This window comes from Dreissena polymorpha, chromosome 9 (genome assembly GCF_020536995.1).
Source record: "Dreissena polymorpha isolate Duluth1 chromosome 9, UMN_Dpol_1.0, whole genome shotgun sequence".
Taxonomy (NCBI): domain Eukaryota; kingdom Metazoa; phylum Mollusca; class Bivalvia; order Myida; family Dreissenidae; genus Dreissena; species Dreissena polymorpha.
Window position 1 is genome coordinate 59,254,405 of NC_068363.1, and position 23,778 is coordinate 59,278,182.

Consider the following 23,778-nt stretch of genomic DNA (forward strand, 5'->3'; position numbering starts at 1 on the left):
ACTTCTAAAGTATCAATGCTATTGCTTTCAAACTTCAAATACTTTCTTACTATTTGAGGGTACCTGGCAAGTTAAATTTGACCGTGACCAAAGAATGACCTTTACTCTCAAGGTCAAATTAATAAATTGCCATGACTTCTTTATTTATGATCACATTTGATTCATACTTTGACAAAACACGACTTCCCTGACATACCACAATGGACTCCACCCAAACCATCCCACACGCCCCACCCCAGAATCCCCCCGCCCGATTTTTTTTTTCTTTTTTTTGAAAGATCATCTATAAAATGACCACACTCCCACATTATACCCCCCTCTCCATGATGGCTTACGTTATACTGTCAAGCACTCGAATAGTCGAGTGCGCTGTCCTCTGACAGCTCTTGTTTAATATTGAAGATAGCAACTTGATATTTGGCATGTATGTGTATCTCATGGAGCTGCACGTTTTAAGTGGTGAAAGGTCAAGGTCATCCTTCAGCGTCAAAGGTCAAATTTATGGCTTCAAAGCGGCGCAATAGGGGGCATTGTCTTTCTGACAAACACATCTTTTGTTTTTCTCATAATAATTTATTTATACATTTTTATAATTGATTAAGCAATATAAATTTAATAAACATGACATGCAACACAGTATTTTGTATTGTTTGATTTCGCAGATTCAAGCCACCGATGCAAGGCCTTGGAATATTATCTAGAGGGCATAGGATCCTGTATATCATGTTCAGCATGCGCAGAAAGCGAATGTGGTCTACAGTGCAAGTGTGAGTAAGCTGTAATAGACTGCATTATTATTAACAACACGCACTAGAGCACAATTCAGTGCATAATTGATGTTTGCATGTACCGTCTGTCACCAAACTTTATTGCTATATACCATGTCAATAACATAGTCATGCACATCCAGATTTGTTTTTATTGCAGACTATAAAGAAAAATTGGAAAGTGAGATGCTATCTACAACGCAAACGCCAATAATTGCAGTAACAAAAGTGCCAACAACAGAATACGACCCATCAAAAAGTCTGGCGACGTTAGATGCCACACAACGAAAAGAGAGTGAATACAAATCAAATGATACATTGGTAGTTCAGGTTTTAATAAGCCTTCTGTTTGTATTCTTCGTCGTCGCAGTTGGGGGTTATATTCTATCTAAACGTTGTGGAGGAATATGTAGAAAGGCAAGTACACGTTGTATTTACAAGCGCGTATATATATTATTATCACTTAATCTTATATCGAAAATGTCTGACATTAAAATCCTTGATGTAGCACTGGTATATGATGAATAGTTTTCCGGTATTTCTTGACGAGTTTTTAGTGTGCAGTGCTTGTTACAAAAGTAATGCCTGTTCTACAAAATGAATAGCATTTTAAATATACATTTATGAAATAGTGACGATGCCAACATGTTTTAATGTTGTCTATGTCGTACCGCGTGCATGAGAACACATAGCGAATTACGTTTTTGTAAAATGTAACACTACTTAATTCTAAGCATAATAGGTTATACAGTAGCTTCCATACGTTGTAAACCCATAATGCTTAACAGTGTTCGTTCCGATAGGCTGTGCCAAGATGTATTCATTGTCATGATTAATGTTGCAATTTATGTTTTGTCCTGTTTTGTATACAAAATCTGTCACATGCTAACGTTAAAAAGAATTCCCACAAAATAATATTGATGAACTTTCAGTATATCTGGTACTAAGACGCCATATAATGTGTGTTAAAATAAACAAGTGATTGCTCAAGCTATTCATGTAGATTTATTTTCAACCATGAAATATCTTCCATTACGTATATATGTCTTTGTATTATATAGATTTATTTAAAGCAAACAGAAAACAGTTAGCATTTAGCATCTGCGCTACTTGAAACCATTTTCAAAAACGTAAACACGTTAATGTCTCAACATTTTAGCAAAAGGACCTTTCAAAATATTAGAATGTATCATAAAACATCATTGACTGGCAATTCTTAATTTGTCGGTTTAACAAAAAATAAGTACTTGTTTTATATTTAATATGAGTGATGTTCCTGAACTCGAACAACATAATTTCATTAAACAAAAATTCAATGTGCTTTTAAAAAAGTACATGTTTTCTATATTGTTCATAAACTTCATTTGGTGTTTGCATTTGTCCCAAAATAGTATTTTCAATTACTAAGTAAAGCTAAAACAGAAATAATATTGATAAACTGTCAAAGTATCTGGCCGTATAATTAGCCTTGGTCAATGGGTCAGTTGGTTAATTTTTATAATACCCACAAAAGTGTGTATGGATAATAAAAAAACCTCATAACTATATCAAAGCATGTTTTCAGAATGATGTTGAGATGGTGCATGGAGAGCAAGCTCCATTAGCTGCTTTTAATATAACCGAACCCTTTTCTGGCATTCAAGAACAAGGTATGTGTGATTAAATATCATTTTTATCCATTTTCAATCCGTTTTTTATTAATGAGTTTTTGGCTTTGTATTACCCGTCCGAACATTCATCCATTTGTTTTCGAATGTTTGAAAATTTAATTCCTCTTAAACGGCTGTAAGTTCCCTTTAATATATTTAAACCTCTTATTGTGAAGCTTAATGTGATTAAAGTTGGCAGCATTATTGCTATTTGACATTTTACGACGTTGTCTACTCGTACATTCGTATAGTTACCACTCTTTCGCTAAATATTGTATCACTATGAGCTTTTGACATAAAAATATCTGATGTAAACAAGTATGTTATCTCCGCATTAATGTTGATACAATGTTTTGCCGTTTTAATATGCAAACAATTAAAACCTCAAGTTATAGAAATCTGAATTCAAACATCTATTATAAGACAAATCGATTTTTGGATTATCTTTCATATGAATTGTTCGAATAATCATGTATTTATTACACATTAACAAAAAAGAACATAATTAATAAAGATTCTACATTTAGACGACACATAAATCTATACAATCTATAATCTATCTCGATTATGTTTTTCTTTAAAAAAAAAGTTTAGTGTAGTGCAATACTTTACGTAAATATCGAATATAGAATGGTAAGAAGAGTCTTAAAATTTCAAATGTGCAAATGTGCGTTATTCTTCCAATAATTATACGATCTAGATTATTTGTTGAGAAACAAAACTAATCAGTTTTTTAAGTAACATTTATCTTAACTATGTACAAGTAGTATGTTTCATGTTATGATTCTGTGTAGAAAGCCAGGCTTTCAGAAACTGACCTGATAATGTACACTTCGTGAGTTGTTGATTGTATTTTATAGTTTTACGTGGAATTCCGTTCATAATTTTCAGCTGACATGTCCACGAAGTCTAAATAAATGTAACAAATCTTAGTTAGAAACATTTTGCTAATACTACTGAGATTCACTCAATATTTAATTTGGTCAGATTGTTTGTTTTGGCAATATCCAGGCCTAGTTAGAATCAGGTATGCGTTAAGAAATTATGTCAACAGGTAGGAGAATGTTGTTACCACTCTAAAAAACATTTATCTCTTAATCTTTATTACCGTCAGTCAGAATGTTTATCTTTAGAATTGTCTATGCTTTGTTTAAATCTTAATCACGTGCGTCCAAATACTACGTTACCACGTCCAATTTTAGACAAACCTGCGTATCATTTAATGTTTAATCAAAGACGTGAAAATATGTGTTTCCACGTACCCGATCGACCAAAATATTTTCTGCGACCCTTAACTCATTTTGGTATTCTACGTTGCGTTTTTAGTTATGTTTGCATTATTCAAACTAAAAAAGAAACCATGCAAGACTTGTATTTGTTAAAAAACAGTTTTAAAATGAACAGGGTTAGCAACGAATGCCATCTTATAAAAACAAACTCGAAAGTCCTTTATCAAGACATTTTTTTACTTTCCGAAAACATAATATACACGTAAACTCACTTCTTAAGCAGCTTTTACATCTTTAATTATTAATCGAGTATTTATCACAATTTCTTAAAAGTTTGGAATGTGAACATTTCAATAATTTTGTTTAAAATTATTGAAACTAAATTTGAGTTGATATATTATTTGATTAATTAAAAATTATAAAGAACAACAATAGCGCTGTAAAATAGCCGTAAAATGACACAAGTAATAAATACTTGCTTTCAGTGGAAATTATTTAAGTAAATCACCATTAAACATGCAATCATCCGCGCATTCTGTTCAATAGCCACCCCGTCCAATTACAAGACCACGAAACTTTGTACTCATTTTATAGCGGACATCGTAGCCCCCGACCTGACTGCGCTGATGCAACGCTGGCTGCAAAGGGCTTGATATCCATTTTCGCATGACGCGGCTCGAAGAATTGTTCATAAACCTACTTATTATCAAGAAATAAATACAACAATACGTATTGGTTCCTTTCAATCTACCTAGATCCGTTGTTGCATGTCCCCATCTATCATAAATATCAATTATAAAAAAGTGAATGTAAATAGTAACGCATCTAATGATTCTACGGCTGGCAATATTTATCATGCTTACAATATGACAGATTCAATACACGTTACTTACGGAAATTATCGAATTGCCGTCTCCGTTGTGTTAGGCCTTTCCGAACCTTTCTAGTACTGGACCAAAAAACCCTTGACAAAGTCATTAATACTTTAAAAAATGTTTCAAAATTGTAGCATGAACATATTTTATTGAGAACTATTTTTAGTAGTATAAGTTTTGCATTGTTGTCAATAAAAAATATATAATACCATTCAATCAAAGCCCCTTTGGCTATTCAGTAACACCCAATATATAACCTTTATTTACTAATAAATCTTCTACAAGATATGCTTTATTCTATCACGTTCTCTAAATGTATACCAAATGAACACATCGATCATTTGAAAGAATTGTTAATTCTGATTAAAAAAAAAAAATCTTCACGTCATTGCATATTCTAATTAAATTTGGTAATCGAAAAAAGTAAACGAAAAGAGTTGAGCCGACCGAACTACACTATTTTTTAGTGATTTTCGTGGAAACAAATAACAGTTTATGTTAGCTTCGTTGTTAAAAAGTATTTGTTTAGCAGCAAAACAAGTAAATATATACTATTTGAGATAATATATGGTTTCAAAATCTCTTTATTTATAATAAAAAAGGTAAGGACTTAAATGTAACCATGGTCTTACATACTTGTGTTTGTTGTACAATTCTGCAAGTGTCAAATTTTAGTGAAACACGACACATTATTGCAGTGAAAGAGCATGAACCAAAATGATTGTAGACGATTAAAGCGGAGTATGCTAAGCTTGCAATACTTTAATCGCGATAAATTTTGATAAATTTGAATGCATAATGTACATTTTGACTTCTTGTAAATTGTAAAATATATTTACTATTTGTTTAATTATATTTTATTTCAATAAATAATGCCGCCTCTAATTTGACGAATTGGTGATATATTGTTTAGAACCTCGTTTGGTCGGTTGATCAAATAGTTCGTCGGAGTGTATACAAGTCGTTTCCGCTCGTTGTTTAGCGAACGCTTTGACCTTCCATCATGCAAATCCGTATGAAAATTGTTTTGGAAGAAAGCAAAACGCCTCACCATGTTTAGGTTAACAATATAAAGAAGTGAAACTCCAGCTGCTGGAGCAGTATTGAATTTTCATTAAAACAATTAGTTGGTCCTTTATTTAAGGCAAGTGACCGATTGCCCAAACAGTACAAAACAGCACAATACAAACCAACATAAACACAAAATATGAATAAAGCTGGGGTCACCGCCTTGGAACAATGCAAAGTATTGGGGGTTTAAACCTGGTTATAGAGCGCTCAACCTCACACTTGGCCCAGCAATATTCATAATACATTTAAGTGTAAATAAAATTTAACGTCATAGCATTGTAACTCAAATTAAACAATAATAAAAGGGAATTAAAACGCATTCAATTTAATTACTATTTAATTACTCAATTGCATTGAAGATACAAGAGTAACAGAATTACAATTTTTTGACGAACGATCAAATAAAACTATTAACAATTGTCAACTACATTCCTTCTTTATAGAAAAGATTTGAGAATATAGAATCATATAGTTAATATCTCAGATAATCATCGCGCAAATACAGGAAGAAGCAGCAATAATGGGTGTAAAAATTCCATATTACATAGCTTGGTTGTTTATGTGACTGCTAAACAAATTAAAAATAATTAAATCAAACAAGAAACGCCTATCAGAGAGAAAATATAAATAAAGACATATAAGCTTTAAATATAAAATAGAACTAAAAACGAACTCTCGGACCTTTTAAATCTCAAGGAAACTATGACCCTTACCTTTGTTCAAAATAAGCGATCAAAATCAGAGTAACAGCGACATTCAATATGGACAATTGTCTTCAAGTCTGGGAAAATATATGTTTTTTATACACCTCTAGTTTAAAATGATAATTTTACGATAGAACGTATTTACAGTTGATTATTTGACTTACTTTAAAAAAGTACATTTAGATGTAATCTTATATCAAAATTGCACAAATTATGTAAAAGTTATCTAATTATGCCCCCCCCCTTCGAAGAAGAGGGGGTATATTGTTTTGCACATGTTGGTCGGTCGGTCCATCCGTCCGTCCGTCCGTCGGTCCGTCCACCAGATGGTTTCCGGATGATAACTCAAGAACGCTTAGGCCTAGGATCATGAAACTTCATAAGTACATTGATCATACTTGGCAGATGACCTCTATAGATTTTCAGGTCACTCGATCAAAGGTCAAGGTCACAGTGACTCGAAATTGTAAAATGGTTTTCAGATGATAACTCAAGAATGCTTAGGCCTAGGATCATGAAACTTCATAGGTACATTGATCATGACTCGCAGATGACTCCTATTGATTTTCAGGTCACTTGGTCAAAGGTTAAGGTCACAGTGACTCGTAATAGTAAAATGGTTTCCGGATGATAAATCAAGAATGCTTACGCCTAGGATCATGAAACTTCATAGGTACATTGATCATGACGGGCAGATGACCCCTGTTAATTTTCAGGTCACTAGATCAAAGGTCAAGTGTCGCAGTGACTCAAAACAGTTAAATGATTTCCTGATGATAACTCAAGAATAATTAGGCCTAGGATCATGAAACTTCATAGGTATATCGATCATGACTAGCAGATGACCCCTATCGATTTTCAGGTCACTAGGTCAAAGGTCAAGGTCACAGTGACAAAAAACGTATTCACACAATGGCTGCCACAACAACTGACAGCCGATATGGGGGGCATGCATGTTTTACAAACAGCCCTTGTTCTCAACTAGTTTATTCAATAAATCGATTTTTATTGATTACATCATTCAACAAAAAATCATGGTATGTGTGTTCAATTTAAGTTGAGCATCGAATCGCAGATGTTGATAGTGAGGAAACATGCCGAATGAGTATAGACGACCGATCAGAGTCGCAACATGAGCCGAACGAAGACGACAGCGGAAGAGACACCAGTCTAAACAGTAGTTATTTTTTTTATATTACATCTCAGCTCGGTATTTTCTTGTTTTTTTTCTAAATGTCCACTTGTTATGTAACAAACAGGATTTTTTTATATAGAGATCAAAACAAAACAAAAATTGGCAAGTTGTTTTGATCACATAATATGTTTTAATGACAAACATCTCGCTCATCTGTTTCATCTTTATCCAAGGATAACTAATTGTTATTTAAATAACACTTCCTCTTTTTATTCGTAGCTCTTTCAGAAAGAAAATATTGTATTATAATGGACAAAAATAATACAGATTAGAAATCGTATATCATGTACAGTGTTATTGAGTAACCTGACTTGAGAATCGTGATTTAAATTACAATTTTAATAAATTAAAGTGATCATTTGAAGAAAAGGACCATCATAACTATTTAGGTTGGTTCTGCGTATTATTTGGTGGATGTCGGTTTGTTATGATGTCGTAAACAATGTGCGTTTAAGTTTCGTATTCCTGTAAACTTTAAATGAATCTTTATACAATTTCAAAAGATCTATGCTTTGTCTGTGAGAATATATGGTAAGTCTCATTGAATCTATTTTTTTAAACGGAATGAAACTCAGTATCCATACATCCAATTTACTAGAGACACAGTGATTTCGCGGATCCTTAGAAATAATCACTTGATATGTCCGTCTATCTTCACGTCAGTCCCATCCCTTTTTTTGTTTTTTTTTCATGGCGAATAAGTTATAAACTAATAAACTAGGAAAATCTAGTTGTACTAAGAAGCTTACTAGCAAGATTTAAAAGTTAAGTGTTACCTGGGGGCTGCTTTTGTCTTACCAAAAACAGTTCAAACAAGTTATTATTATTTGCTTTTCTAAACTGTTATTATTGTTTTACTTAAGTATCATTGTTTCATCTGGTTTTCATATTGATTAATTTATTATATATCTTGACTAAACATAGAAATCTGTTCTTTCGATGAGTAAAGAATGTAAGAATTTTTTATAGTTATAAGGTGATTAAAATTAAAGTGCATTAATGGCTACATACTATCGACTTAGTTTAAACCTATTTATTTTAGCTCGATTGCGTCGAAAGCCTTAGGCTTATATAAATGCTCTCGAGTCCGTTTCCTGGGCCTAGAACCAGTACTTGGTGTCTTTGTGGGAGATCTTAAGAACGCTCCCACGGTGGGGATCGAACCCGTGACCTCCCGGTCGCAAGGCGGACACCATATCCATTACACCACGGCGACCTTACTATCGACTTGACGTGTATTTATCAATATATACTCGAGTTCTTCTATAAAATTCTAACAATAGTCTTTTAATATAGACTTTTGCAAATGTCAAGGGTTTGCTATTCATTAATTGGATGTAAAGTCACAAGCTGGTTTGATAATTGAAATGTACCAAGTTCTTATTTCTACTTCAGGGTCCAGCATATTATCAGACAGCCGATCTAGCATTGCAACTGATAGACGCCGTACTAGCATGTCGTCTGGGTTTGAAACTGACTCAGTTCCGATTTCCGATGTTATTGCAAGTATGTGAGATTTCCTTTGCGTTTGCGTTACGGTTTTTAATACAAGACAAGGCAAGGCAAGGGAAGACAAATTTTTTATAAAGGCTTGCACAGTGATCAGTGTCTAAACACTAGATATTTAACATACAATTTTGTCACAAAGATAGACAAAGTAATATTATAAGCAGCATCGAATACAATTACGAAAAGGGTTCGTTTCGTGGTATGGTTTTTACCAGCATATCTTCCAGTTTGAATGTTTAGTGGTAGAATTGAAGTTCGAAGCTTTGTGGCGAAGTGTCTTAATGATTATGCCATACATCTAAGTAATTTTCGTAAACAAACGTAGTCTTAAACACACGGTAATATCTAAAATAGAGCTATTCATTTAACTATACATTTCCACAGTTTAGTACATCTCCGCAGATATGTTGTATATATTGGCTATAAATCGGCTGTTTTGCAGGTACCTACATCGGGGATGGAATGTTCAACTTACACGCAGCTTCAAGAGCTAATGCTCATCAGGTATTCTTTAATGTTAAACAGTATTTCCCTTCTCTCAAAGAAGCCCGGCAAACTTACTTGCTTAAGATGGCAGTTTTAGAGTGTGTCGGTGTTATCTTGTAAAGCAACATCTTTACTTACACTGCTTGTCGGCAAATGATTCGCATGTGTTAAAATGTGTTTGATACCACGTCGAAACTATTTTGGCAAAGCCGAATTAAGATGTTTAGGCTAGGATATTTCACGCGAGAATGAATGTTGCATGTAATACCTGTGAACATGCATTGGGATAATTGTGCCTAGCCTAAACCACTGAACTGATTAATATGCACGTTCCCTCAAGTGATTGTATGCATTGTTTAAGCTAGAAGCAAGGCATACATTATTTAACTTTAATCGACTCATCGCTTGTAATAATTTGGATTAAAGGCGCACACGCTTATTAAATAGTTTGATTTCGACTATTGGATATTTCTTTGTGATTATGGTCCCTTAGAAGGCACGTCGGTCAAGGTCATAGCGGCTCGCAACATGGAATTACTTGATTTTCTGTTGCTACCTACGAAAACATCCTTGATGCAGGATTTAATTTAGATAAATCCCTATCTGAATATATTAAAGTCGCTGCTATTGGAAAGATAATGTTTCAACATTTTTTAATAACATGGTATTGGCAAAAATATCTGTACCAGTATGTTTAATTTGCCATATCGGGGTTTTTCTTCTGAATGATACCTAGATGTGTTGCATTGAAAATCATTATAAGGAGAAGAAGAGGGCATTCATGTTAAAAAAACACTTGTATATACTTGCAATATGTGCATGCAAATATTTTTCTGTATCTTATAAACAGGCATTCGAAGGTCATGTGAATGGGGATGATATGTCGAGATTCTGAACAATACATTCAACATACGGACAATCACGCGAAAAGAGAGAAGAGTACCGATAATCATGATGCTCGTATCTGAAAAATTTGTTAACTTGTCATTGTTTGCTCTTTTATTATCCCCACGCTTTTAAAAAATGTGGTTATCTCCGCCGTATGTCCGTCCGTCTGTCCGTCCGTCCTGGCCACTATCTACTCCTACACTATAAGCACTAGAACTTTGAAACTTACACACATGGTAGGTATGAGCATATATGCGACCCTGCACTATTTAGAATTTTGATCACACCCCTGGGTCAAAAGTTTTGGGGGTTGGGGTGGGGCCGGGTCAGAGATTTTCACTCATTTTTTATGTTATTTTGCATTAACTTCTACATTTCTACACATGAACGTCTTCATTTCTACAACGATTTACTTCCAATTGATACTGAACATCTTTTTGACAATACGGTCAATCTCAACTATGCATGGGCCCATTACCAACCCTGGGCGCCCCCCGCCCACATAGACCACGCCCACCCAAAATTGCCTTTTACAATAACTTTTTCATTTCTACACCGATTTACTTCAAATTGATACTGAACATCTCTTATGACAATACGGTCAATCTCAACTATGCATGGCCCCATTACCAACCCTGGGGCGCCCCCGCCCACATAGACCACGCCCACCCAAAATTTCCTTTTACTATGACTTCTTCATTTCTACACCGAATTACTTCAAATTGGTACTGAACATCTTTTATGACAATACAGTCAATCTTAACTATACATGGCCCCATTACCAACCCTGGCGCGCCCTCGCCCACATAGACCACGTCCACCCAAAATTGCCTTTTACTATAACTTCTTCATTTATACAGCGATTTACTTCAAATTGATACTGAATATCTTTTAAGACAATACGGTCAATCTCAACTATGCATGGCCCCATTACCAACCCTGGGGCGCCCCCTGGGTCAAACATGCGGCGTGGGGATACGCCTCGGCCTCTGCCGCGCCATTTCTAGTTAAATTTAGCATGTTTTTATGTTAAATCATGATGTGCGTATTTATTGCTAAATTGTTGTTACATGTACATCACATACATGTAGATATCGCAGTCATGTATACATACGCAAGTTTGCTCCCTGTAAAGCTTTTAAAGGGGCGGTCAACCAGATTGACGAAAACAGACAAGATCTAAAATATCGTATTTTTTACAATAATAAGATTATATTGATTAAAATATCACGACTGGGATATTACATTACTTGAAAAAAGTTTTAAAGTTGTCATATTTTCAGTATATTCGGTAATAAAATTTTACTGAGTATGTCTACCTGGTAATTCGGACAGTTCTGTTGTGGTCGTTCTATTTTGTTAAACTACGAGGATTGCTTATGTAAAGTATAAAATACAACGCTCATGGATGGGCGAGTGGTCTAAATGGGAGACTTTTTACTCTAGAACTGCACGGGTCAGTGGTTCGAGACCTGTTCATGGTTACTTTTTTCTTGATTTGTTACTGGAAATTTTTAGATCCATTGTTTAAATTTATCAACATAGAGCATTAAATTACGGTATTTTGGAACTTTTCTTTTTTCGTCAATCTGGTTTACCGCCCCTTTAATAAATAACTTAGGTAAGGTTAGTCCGTCCATATAATAATTTGATAATATTTTGTACGGCGCCTCAATTATTTCATATAATGATTCCAAATACTGATTTACCTGATATTGCTTCGTATTAAATACACATAACAGTACACTGGTTACACGTGTACACATACCCGGTCAAGGTCAAAATGCTTGGTCAAATGTTTAGTGGAAGCAGTTTGTAAATTCAACATAACTTCAAGAATTATTATATTAATTGTAATTTAACTCTGGGTTATTGTTACTCATGATGATTTTCTGTTATGAGTTATGGTCATAAATGAAGTCATGGTAATGTGTTTGAACTATGTTTCAAATATAAATATACTTCAGGTTATCATTTCTTATATATAATTGGTGTTCTTTTAAGTGTATATTTGTGATTTAAATGTCAATGTCGAAATGTCGAAATTCACGGTCGTTAATAACGGGCGCCACCTACAGAGTTCCATAAACGACAGCCTACTGTCTACCGCAAACTGCTAACTGCTTAATGTCAACTGTCTACTGCTGACTGCCACCTGCTTACTGCCAACTGTCTATTGTCAATTATACTATTATAGTTATATAGTCTATAGTTTAATATATGTTGTTCGCAATCGTTTTATGTCGTTAGTGATTTAATTGGTCGGACTATTTTCATTGAATAAAGATCAATGCTCTATGTGGACACTTATTAAAATTCACTTTGCATATTCGTTCAAAAGTAGCCCCGCCACAATGAGGGTACCTTGTTATATAACTAGTAGTTAGTTTAATCCTAATTGACTACACTCAAACTCCTGACATTGGCAACGAGATGTTTTGTTCACAAATTCTGAATATTCTTCAGTTTTTGTATGTAAATTATTCCTTTTGGAAAACAAAATATTTACAAAACTTGCATGGTTGTACATTATAATTACAAAAGTAAATATATATATATATCAAATTTTGTGTTTACCTGAATATCAAGAAATAAGAGCAGATCAAGTATAAGTTACATAATTTAATGAATATTTTAATCTATCACGGGTTCAGTGAAAGGCAATTCCAGATGAACCTGTGTTAAAGAAATGAGGAATGGTATACATCACTATTAGGTATGGTGTTTTCTTCAATGACGTTCATATTTAGTTTCAGGATCTGCTATTATCTTCATCGGTAAACACACTATATCCAAATATATTAGCCAAAGCACCTCCATATTTTTATAAGGACTTGATGAAGCATAATGTCAGAATATCGTGAGGGTGATTACATATAATGTAAGTTCATATAGGAACTATTACAATCATATTTAAAACATATAAAGCTAGTTTGTCAGTGAGTGAAAGCGCAATGATACAATGTTCTCAAACGGTCATATGACCAGTAGGAACTACACTTGTACATTGTTAAGTGCTTTAATGGTACAAGTTTGTTTACTACAGTAAAGGGACTTTTTTACCATTTTACGATTCAATATTTTGTCAATCCTGCTTTGCAAACATGTCAGAAATACGTATTCAGCGACTCTTGATATAGACATATATTTGTAATATGTTTGTATGAATATTTATTTACACAATTATGAACATTTTATGTCATGTGTGCTTATATTTCAAATTGATCCTTATCGCGTTCGGATTTCAAATATGATGTGATCAGAATATGTAAACAAGTCCTTTTAAAGTAGTAAAATAGAAGTGCCTAACTTGAATAAAAGTCTCAGTTGATTAAACTTACAATCACTGCTAGAAGAAAAACAGGGTTTATTAGTGTGTCCACTCAAAGCAATTGTACGTTGTTCTATAAAAATTGTACGACATTCTACCATACTAGAACTATTTTTTTTAGAAACATGTAGTTTCTTTAAAAACGTTTTGCAAAATAGTTTTAATATGTTTACTTGCAATATTTAATATAAATTGAGTTAGCATGTTATCAATAAAAAAACTGCTATATTTTACCACTTGCTTTTTCCGGATGAACAAGTTGACAGGTCTCTATGCATGACTGTGAGTATTATTAAGTGCAGTAACTACATAGTATATTTGTCTTGTCCACATGGAAAGAAATTTATTCAATATTTTAATAATGTTATTATTGTTATGCATTTGATAAATATTTAAAACCATAAATTCTTAACTGTAAATATCGTGCAAAAATGATTTGTCTCTTGTTAGCTAGTTTTAGCTCACCTGAGCACAACGTGCTCATGGTGAGCTTTTGGGATCACCTTTTGTCCGTCGTGCGTCGTTCGTCGTCAACATTTTGCCTTGTGAACACTCTAGAGGCCACATTTCTTGTCTGATCTTCATGAAACTTGGTCAGAACATTTGTCCCAATAATACCTCGACCGAGTTCGAAACTGGGTCATGCAGTGTCAAGAACTTGGTCACTAGGTCAAGAAAAATAAACATCTTGTGAACACTGTAGAAGTCACATTTGATGCCCAATCTTCATGTTACTTTGTCAAAATGTTTGTCTGAATGATATGTTGGTTGAATTTAAAAATGGTTCCGGTCTGTTGAAAAACATAGCCGCCAGGGGGCGGGGCAAATTTTCTTATATGACTATTGAGAAACCTTGTGAACACTCTAGAAGTCACAATTTTTTCCCAATCCTCATGAAACTTGGTCAAAACTTGCTTTTATTGATATTTTGGACAACTTTGAAAATGGTCTAGATTGCTGAAAAACATGGCCACCAGGGGTGGGGGAAATTTTCTCTATATGTATATTGTAAAGACATTTGAACACTCTAGAAGTCGCATTTTTGGGCCAATCTTCATGAAATTTGGTCAGAACATTTCTTTGCTAGATACGACAGTTGAGTTCGAAAATGGTTTTGATTAGTACACAAACATGGCCGCCAGGGGGGGGGGGGTCATTTTCCTTATATTTACAAAGTAAAAAAGCTTGTGAACACTCTAGAAGTCACATTTTTTGCCTAATCATTATGCAATTTGGTCAAAACATTGGTTTTGTGGATATCTCGGACGAGTTCGAAAATGGTCATGATCATTTGAAAAACATGGCCGCCCAGGGGGTGGGCAGTTTTCTATATATGAATATAGTGAAAAGATGTGAACAGTCAAGAAGACACTTTTTGTCCAATCTTCATGAAATTTGGTCAGAATATTTGTTTCCTGGATATGATTGTTAATTTTGAAATTGGTTTTGATCCGTCATTAAACATGGCCGCCAGCAGGGGGGGTCCTTTTCCGTATAGTTACATGTATATAATGAAAAATGCTTGTGGACACTATAGAAGTCACATTTTGTATCAATCATCATGAAATTTGGTCAACAAATTGCTTTAATGGATATCTCGGACGAGGTCCAAAATAGTCGTGATCAGTGAAAAAACATGGCCGCCAGGGGTGGGGTAGTTTTCTCTAAATGTATATAGTGAAAACATGTGAACAGTCTAGAAGACCCATTTTCATGAAATTCGGTCAGAACATTTGTTTCCTGGATACGACTGTCGAGTTTAAAAATTGTTTTAAGCCATCTAGTAACATGACCGCCAGAGGGGGGGGGGTCATTTTCCTTATATTAATATAGTAAAAAAGCTTATGAACACTTCAAAAGTAAATTTTGTTTGCCAATAATCATAAAACTTGGTCAAAACATTGGTTTTATTGACATGTCGGATGAGTTTGAAAATGGTCGCGATCAGTGGAAAAACATGGCCGCCAGGGGGTGGGACAGTTTTTTCTATATGTTTGTAAGAAGCATTTTCCTTATATATATATATTTTTAAATAAATCTGGGTATAGAAACATAGCCGCCAGGGTGGTAATTTTCTATATAGGCCTATTGTGAATACTTTGGAACACCTTATTTTTTAAGTCTGTCTTGTCATACCAATATTTTGAAATATTTGCTGAAGAGTTTTAATCTTTGTGTCTTTCCATGTAAGTCTCTCAGGTGAGCGATCCAGGGCCCTCCTGGGCCTCTTGTTCAAAGTTAAGATGTTTTTGTTGGTAAATATGTATTAATTCAGTTTGACAATGTTAACTGTCGCATACATTATGTCATTTAGGGAATTTATCGGTCAAATTGCCGCGCTCTTAACATTTTTCGGAAAGAAATTCGCCTAGTACATAAGTGTTTCACTATGTGTATATAATTTTATCTGAAGTAAAATGCCCATACTTGCGTGCCACTAGTGTATGCCCACATGGTTTCCGTCAGTATTTATAGTTTTATTTTTGTTTACAAAAAGTTTATGCGGTAAAATTGATTTAGATCATCTTATTTAATTGTTAATCCGTATTTGTTCGGAACCAATATACACTTAAATGATGATGATTAGACATATTGTAAGATTTAATTGCTTGAACACAAATGATAAATCAAGAACATTTGTTTTCATTAAGTTTCTATTTTTACTTTTCATAGACATTTAGATCATGGTTTTCAGCTGAAAATGCATACATACGCTAGTTTATTATTGAAAATTAGAATATTGGTCTCAATAAAAAAAACTGTTTTATTAGAGGTTATATGTTGCAATATATAACATTGTTTGTCACATGTTCGCACCGACAGTAACGGGTGACATATAGAGTTAACTCTGACCATGTATTCTCGCGTTTGTACGTATGTTCGTTTGTATGAATGTTTATTTGTATGGAAAAGATCACGAATGTTCGTTTTTGCTCTTCAACATTATAATGACTTAGAGAATTTTAACACAACTTCGTATTATTATTCCCCATGACAAGACACGTTGTTGCGTGCAACTTACATGCTAAACGGCAAAAGCGCAAGGTCAATTTAAATATTTTTGTTTCCATTTTTACACTAATATTCCATGGAGAAGTTTAATATAACTTCGAATCATATTGTTTAAAAAAACTAGCTTGCCGGGTTAAATTGTAAAAAAACCTTGTTCATATGCCTTTAAATATCACACTTATGATTTTGAAGAAACTTAGTCCAAATGTGTTCTGTGATTTTAAAATAACTTAAACTACCATCAATGGTAACACAATAACAAGGATAATTAGTCTGAATAGAGGTCTATAGGGGAAAATATCTATGGAAAGTTTATTACTGACTTAAGTGAAGACAAAATAATGCCACAATGTAGAATCTTCACAATAAGTATTAAGTTATCTGGTTAGGTGCAGTGCACCATTATTATAACTCTAGATTCGATGTTAACGCATTGTATTTCTTATTACTTAATTGTAGAGATGTTCATGTAGGTAATGCAAATACTTTTTTTAATGAATTGTGCATGTAGTCACGTAGAACACCGTTGTGTAATATATATATATATGTTTATTTCGTGCCATATGTTTTATAAGGTGTTCATATAGTGTTCGAATTCGGATTTGTTTTGATCAAGTTGTTTTTTTAAACTCGGAAATGGTAGTTTGACTGTTCCTTTGCTGCAGAAATGTGTTGACAAGTATAATGTGTATTTGTTGCCTCGTGTTCATTTTATTATGAACATGCTCTGAAACATCTTTATTACCTAGCAATGTTTTTTTGCAAATACTAAAAATAAAAGCTATCCAGACAATTAGGCACAATGATGACTATGTTAATTTGCATTTTTGTCATTTGATTGTCATGGTAAATGAAATTGTAATTATTATTGATGGAAAAAATGTATTCACCAATTAGACGTGTTAATACTTACGAGAATTGTTTAAGACTTAAAAAATGCATCACGTACACCAAATGAAGCAGACTATTGAATTCTGTAATAGTAAAAATATGGTATTATGAAGTATTGTAAACATCATTTTATGATATAAATGCGTACATATAGCAGAACTGTTTAATTAGATGAAAAAAGGTAACGTTAATATATGAAATATATGATTGCATGTAATGGTAAACAATCACTAACGTTTTAAAGTTTTTAGGTACATACTTATTCATAGCGTTTTGTCGAAACAATCGATGCATACTTTAACAAAACGTCGAAAATATATTTCAATATGTGCATTACGATTTTATTTAGTTAAGTTATTATATATTTAACCATCAGCACAAACATGGTGCACAAAGGGTAAACTAGAAGCAGATTGTCCGTCCGACCGTCTGTTTATCCGTTGAGATTCTTTTCGGGGGCATATTTCTTAAACTATTACTAAGTATCAACTTGAAATTTCACAAGTATATGACCTTAGTGTGAGGAAGTGCAGGGCTTCAAAGCAATGAATATAGCTTCTTTATTTTGAAAGTATTTTTTCTTTGCTATTTCATCTCATCTGACCACGAAGTTTTCATGGTGAGCTATTGTGTCGTTTGTCGACCATCGTCAGCGTCAACAATTTTCTTCTAAAGACATATACTCCTCCAGAATTTCACACAACTATTATATATTTTCCTCCACACTTTCAAGAATCTACAAATTGTCTTCCAGATTGATTTTACTAAATTATCACATCTCGTCCTGCAGATGTTCGCGAACTATGACCTCTCCTCCAGATTTTTCACAACACGTATGAATTCTCCTCCAGATTTTTCACGAAACTATGGCCTCTCCTGCAGATTTCACGAAACTATAACCTCTCCTCCAGATTGAATTTTCGAAACTATGACCTCTCCTCCAGACTGTTTTCTAAAACTATAACCTCCCCTCCAGATTGTTTGCCAAACTATGACAACTCGATCGGAAGATTTTCATGAAACTTCACAGTAATTATCTGATCCATGGGTTAAACTCTTTTATAGTTCAAATCGTTCCGGTTCGCAGTATGTGTAAGTCAACAGTGCTCAAAGTATTTTCAAAAAGGAAACTTTTTTCACGGGAGCAGAATTCTCAACAGTCAAACATTTGGTATGCAAAATTGTATATTTATAATTTACAGTTTGTTCGATTTATACCCGAGAGGTCGGAAATGACCACGTCACAGTTGCAGCATAATTAAAGACATAGCAAAATCAGTTAATAAATTCTCTTCTGTTAAACGACAAAGCACAGATGTTTGGTAGTTGGGTTGGTTATATCATAATTTAAGTGGCCTTTTGAAACATTTTGTCAAATATGTATTGTTTATGGGGGTCAAAAATGGTTCCGCTCTGCTGGTTTGCTCACTGAATCAGGTTAAACACTGTCGTTAATGTTTGCATTATTAGAATCGACATATTAATTGTTGTATAAAATTGAATGGTGTCAATTTCAACGAAATATTGTCATTCATTATTCTGAAATCTAATTGTATAACTATAAAAGTTAAAACAATTTGTTCTGTGTTTATAGTCAGGCGAAATTGTCAGGCGAATCACTTTGATAACGTAGAAAACAACATGCAATTTTAAAATCTCCACTCTGAGTTGTCTTTTCATGCTCTCACATACACCTCTGCGATGGGCTCAGCAGCCATCTTGACAAGAATATTGTCAAAACCGAACAAACGCATTCAAAGTATATTTGATTGGATATTTAGGATCATAGGCATTAACAAATGGAAAGGAATTTTAAATTAACGATATATCAGGCACAAACTTTGTAGTTTTAATGCATCTCTTTTATAACTATCGTCTTGCCCATTTACGCTGATGGAATCATTCCGCGCACTTCAAAAATGTAAGCAAAATGGAAAAAATAATGCCTTCGTGCTTGGCTACGACGAAAAACTTGTATTAAAGGAGAAGCAATCCGAAGCTTTGTTGCATTTATTGAACAAAAAGGGACCATATTGTTAGTTTGCCTGTTGGTTACGGAAAGAGCATATCTTTTTTTACTACCTAAACTTCTTGGCGATCATGTATTTAAACCTGTTGTGATAGTAGTGTCTTCTTTGAATATTATTCGGAAGGACCAGCTTGTGTCACTTCAAAGTCACAACATTTCCTTATGTAGACTTGACATTAATTCTAATATAGATGACGACGGTGCATATGGTGCAGGCGAGGACAGTGATAGGTTCACATGCACGTCAGATGCTAGTATTGAGCAGCTGAAAAGGGGTGATATCTCGGTTGTACAGTGTAACCCAGAAGCTCTATTGAACACTAAAAATGGTAGGAAAATCCTAAATAGTCAGCTGCAACAACACGTTCTTGCTGTTGTCATTGGTGAATGCCACGTTTTGTATCGATGGTGAGTATAATGTTGTCATAATCTGACATTGTTATTGCCATAGAACAAGATACATGTGTATATAATACGTGCTGCTAATCAACTTATCAAGTTTCCGTTGATGTTGTTAGTCAATTGAGTGGTTGATGTCCTTTTACAATAATTTTCAATTACTAAAGGACATAACAGTGATAACACAGATACGCAGAATCATTACTGCCACACATGATAGTAGCAAATCTGTAACGGATTTATTTATAGTCGAGCTGACCTAACAGGAAATTCATCTCATGGATTGTATGACATCTCTACTGGTAGTACTTGGTGCCCTTTTCAAATCCTAACTGGAGTTCTTTGTACTACGCGTGTCTTGTAGTGTTATACATGTTCAACAGACATATGACAGACTGCATCTCAATTGGGTTCCAAAATTGCAATTATTTTTATTTTAAACAAGAGAGGGGGAGTAAATTTTCCCAAAAATCATGTACATAGTATCGCAGAGCGTCACTACATTTCATCTGGATCCGGGCTCTTATGAAAATTATGTTCTTATATTTATTTGTTTTTTAGTATTATGAATTTAGTTTTGTATTAAAAATTTGGTATTTTTCAAACGTACACAAAACTATATGAACAAGTCCCTTGAAAGATTTCGTGGGTTAATTCAAGAGTAACATAAAAGAATATTCAGATTTTAATATTGGAACGTATATAGATTAACAGTGTCACAACAATAAATACAGTGCTTGTCAATACTGTACCATACACACTACTTAAAACTTAACAATTGCAGATTAAGAGATGTACATGCATTTTTTTAATTAATGATTAATGGTCATGTGTTAATTAATGTTTCGAGATTTTTGTTCAGAATTATACCAAATATTGTTGATATGTTTCTTGCCTTTAATTGCTCATTTTCTCTTATGCGCCCTTGTATTTTAAAGTAGAATACTTTCCAATCAAGAAGAAAGAGGTCTGGGTTCAAATCCCAGCAGGGGCTTCAGAGGATGATGCATTTTGTGATGAATGATTATTTTGCACAAGCAATTATATTTAATATATCCTTAAAGAAACTAAATGACTAAAAAGTTATTTAACATTTGATAAATTCTTGATACATGTACAACTTACTAAAAGTCCCTTAAACTATCAATGCATACAGGTACATAATTATGTATTTTAATGCATGGAAATTTCAAACAGTACAGTAAAATATGCACCTAAGAGATGACAGAATATAACAAGACCAACCGTAAAAATGTTTGTTTGCAATTGATCGTAACCCAGGGTGGCTGGTAATGATTAGGTAGGTATGCAAATCTCTTTTTGCAAACATCACTGCAACTGCATCTTTAAATTTGCGAATTTTGAAAGGATCGTCTATGATTGACACACAAGGAAATTGTTTTCTATATTCACAGGTTTCCAGTCGATACAAATAATAATAGGTCAACATTCAATGACAAAAATAGATCAATTCTTAAGAAAATATTTGATTGTACCCAAACAATTTCTTAGAATGGACAATGTCATTGGACAGGTAGGCTATTGCAAAAGAAAGATATTTTTATTGTTAGCCTTATATATAAAAACTACTTTTGTTACCTAAAGACTTTGTGCCAGAACTTCCGATATTTCCGATATTAATTACCGGCAACGCTGAAAATAATCATCGATAAATGTCACTGTATTTTTTATGAGGGTCTGCATTTAACACTAAGTAGTTGAGCATTGTATTTCTGTAGTACACTAAAATTTGCCAACAATTACTTTTCAATAAAAATTAATCATGTTTTTGAATATCTTATGTTTCAGGGGTGATGAGTTCAGAACTGCTTTCAAGGTATTGAACAATTTAAAAGCGTTTTTTCCAGGTGTACCATTTGTTGCGTTGAGTGAAACTCTTAAAGCTGAACAGAAACAAATCTTTCCAAAGCAACAAGGCTTCACTGCATCATTGAAAGTAGTCCAGATAAACCAAATGTTTTTCTTGAAAAGTTTTACAAGGGAAGTACTACTGATGTGCTGGGAGAGTATGAAGCAGTTACTCATGGACTATGTGACAGATTGTATAAGGAAAGAGAGAGGTTTCCTTTGACCCGGTTATTCCTTCCAATATACTATATGAGTCAAGTTATTGTGAATCTGAACAGTTTATTTCAGTCAACAAGCATATGCAATGCTTTGTTTAGTGCAATCTGCTCAGGACAAGATCAGTATGTAATTGAAAGAACTACTCAAGACCTGAAAAAATCGAATCCACAGATAAGATAAGTGTTGACAACTTCCATCCTAGAAATGGGTTTTGACCCGAAAATTGTAACACACATTATTCACGCCTGTCCTCCAAGAAACATCACACAGTATTTCCAGGAGATTGGTAGAGCTGGTAGGCGTGATCAGCCTGCAACAGCCACACTCAACTACAGTTCAAGAAACATTGCAAAAAAACTTCCTGGAATAAATGATAACATAATTTCTTACTGTAAGAATGATGCTTCCTGTCTCAAAAGTCAGCTGCTATCAGTGTTTGGATTTCAAAAGGACACACGCATTGAAGACTGCAAGTGCTGTTCTTTTTGTAGGGAAAATTGTACATAACATATACAAGGTGTATAGCAATGAACACGATCTCTTTTGATGATTGACTTACTATTACCAAAGAGTTTTTAATAGTGAAAAACACCCCTAAAGCTAGTGTATGAAATAAAATAATGACATGTATAACTAGTGGATGTCTTTTAATTTGATTGTTAAAGCATTATTATAAATAAATAAATAGATATTGTTCATTGCTAGATACTTTGTACATTAGGTTTTAAAATTCATTATTAATGTTTTTATTGTTTGACAGGACTTTACAAAACTTAGTTGATTGCTTATGTTTGACACAGTTTTACCCGACACAATTTTCTCCGTCTTACATAGAACCCTAAATTGTGGGTCAGAATCCCTGCTATTGTTAAAGTTGCCTCCCATTGGATTGAGAATTTGCTGACCAAACTGTTATGTTAAAAAAAAATATTTGCATTTATTGTTTATTACTGAGCAATTATCCCTTACAATACATCGACGTTCATATGGTATTGTGAAAATTCATTCAAAAGGATGATTCAAATGCAGACGTTGTGGGTCAGAAACCCTGCTATTGCTAAATTTGCATCCCATTGGATGGAGATTTTGCTGACCTGTGTTAATTGCTTGCCAACATTAATTGTTGCATTTATTGTTTATTACTGAGCAATTATCCCTTACAATACATTGAATTTCATATTTTATTGTTAAAATTCATTCAAAAGGATGATTCAAATGGAGACAATGGAAATATCAAGTGGAATTATTTTGCTGTATAATTTTTATACCTGCTCTCTATTATAAACATTTATAAATTTTTTTTTTTGGGGGCGGGGGGGGGGTAAAATGATTTTGCAACTCCCTCTATTGACAGGACCCCTATATTTCAGTTATCGGGATTCCTTTATTCCAACATTGATATAAAGCCTAGCAGACACATTCACATTATGCTGCAATAAAACCTTTCTTGTAGGACAACTTTCTGATGAATGTTCGAATTAATATATATTAGTTTTTTATTATATATTGATGTAATAACAAAGTTCTGTGACAGATTTCAAATATAAAGTATTTGTCTAGTTTAGACATTGAATAACAAACGTGTAATTCACCATTTCACTGAAATGCACTAAACATCAATATCATCCTCATCTTCAACATCTACACTGATACCT

The 23,778-nt window shown here is 33.7% G+C and overlaps 1 protein-coding gene across 1 annotated transcript in view; it reads left to right on the top strand.

The window, feature by feature from the left end:
• LOC127844421 (uncharacterized) overlaps nt 1-19,183 on the top strand; it is a 33,337-nt gene extending 14,154 nt beyond the window's left edge. Inside the window, exons 3-9 of the mRNA XM_052374631.1 lie at nt 663-767; nt 928-1,184; nt 2,332-2,416; nt 7,353-7,472; nt 8,886-8,996; nt 9,442-9,503; nt 10,336-19,183. Coding sequence (XP_052230591.1) covers nt 663-767; nt 928-1,184; nt 2,332-2,416; nt 7,353-7,472; nt 8,886-8,996; nt 9,442-9,503; nt 10,336-10,380 — 785 coding nt within the window. The 3' untranslated portion in view covers nt 10,381-19,183. The remainder of the gene's footprint in view (nt 1-662; nt 768-927; nt 1,185-2,331; nt 2,417-7,352; nt 7,473-8,885; nt 8,997-9,441; nt 9,504-10,335) is intronic.
• The last annotated feature ends 4,595 nt before the right edge of the window (nt 19,184-23,778 follow it).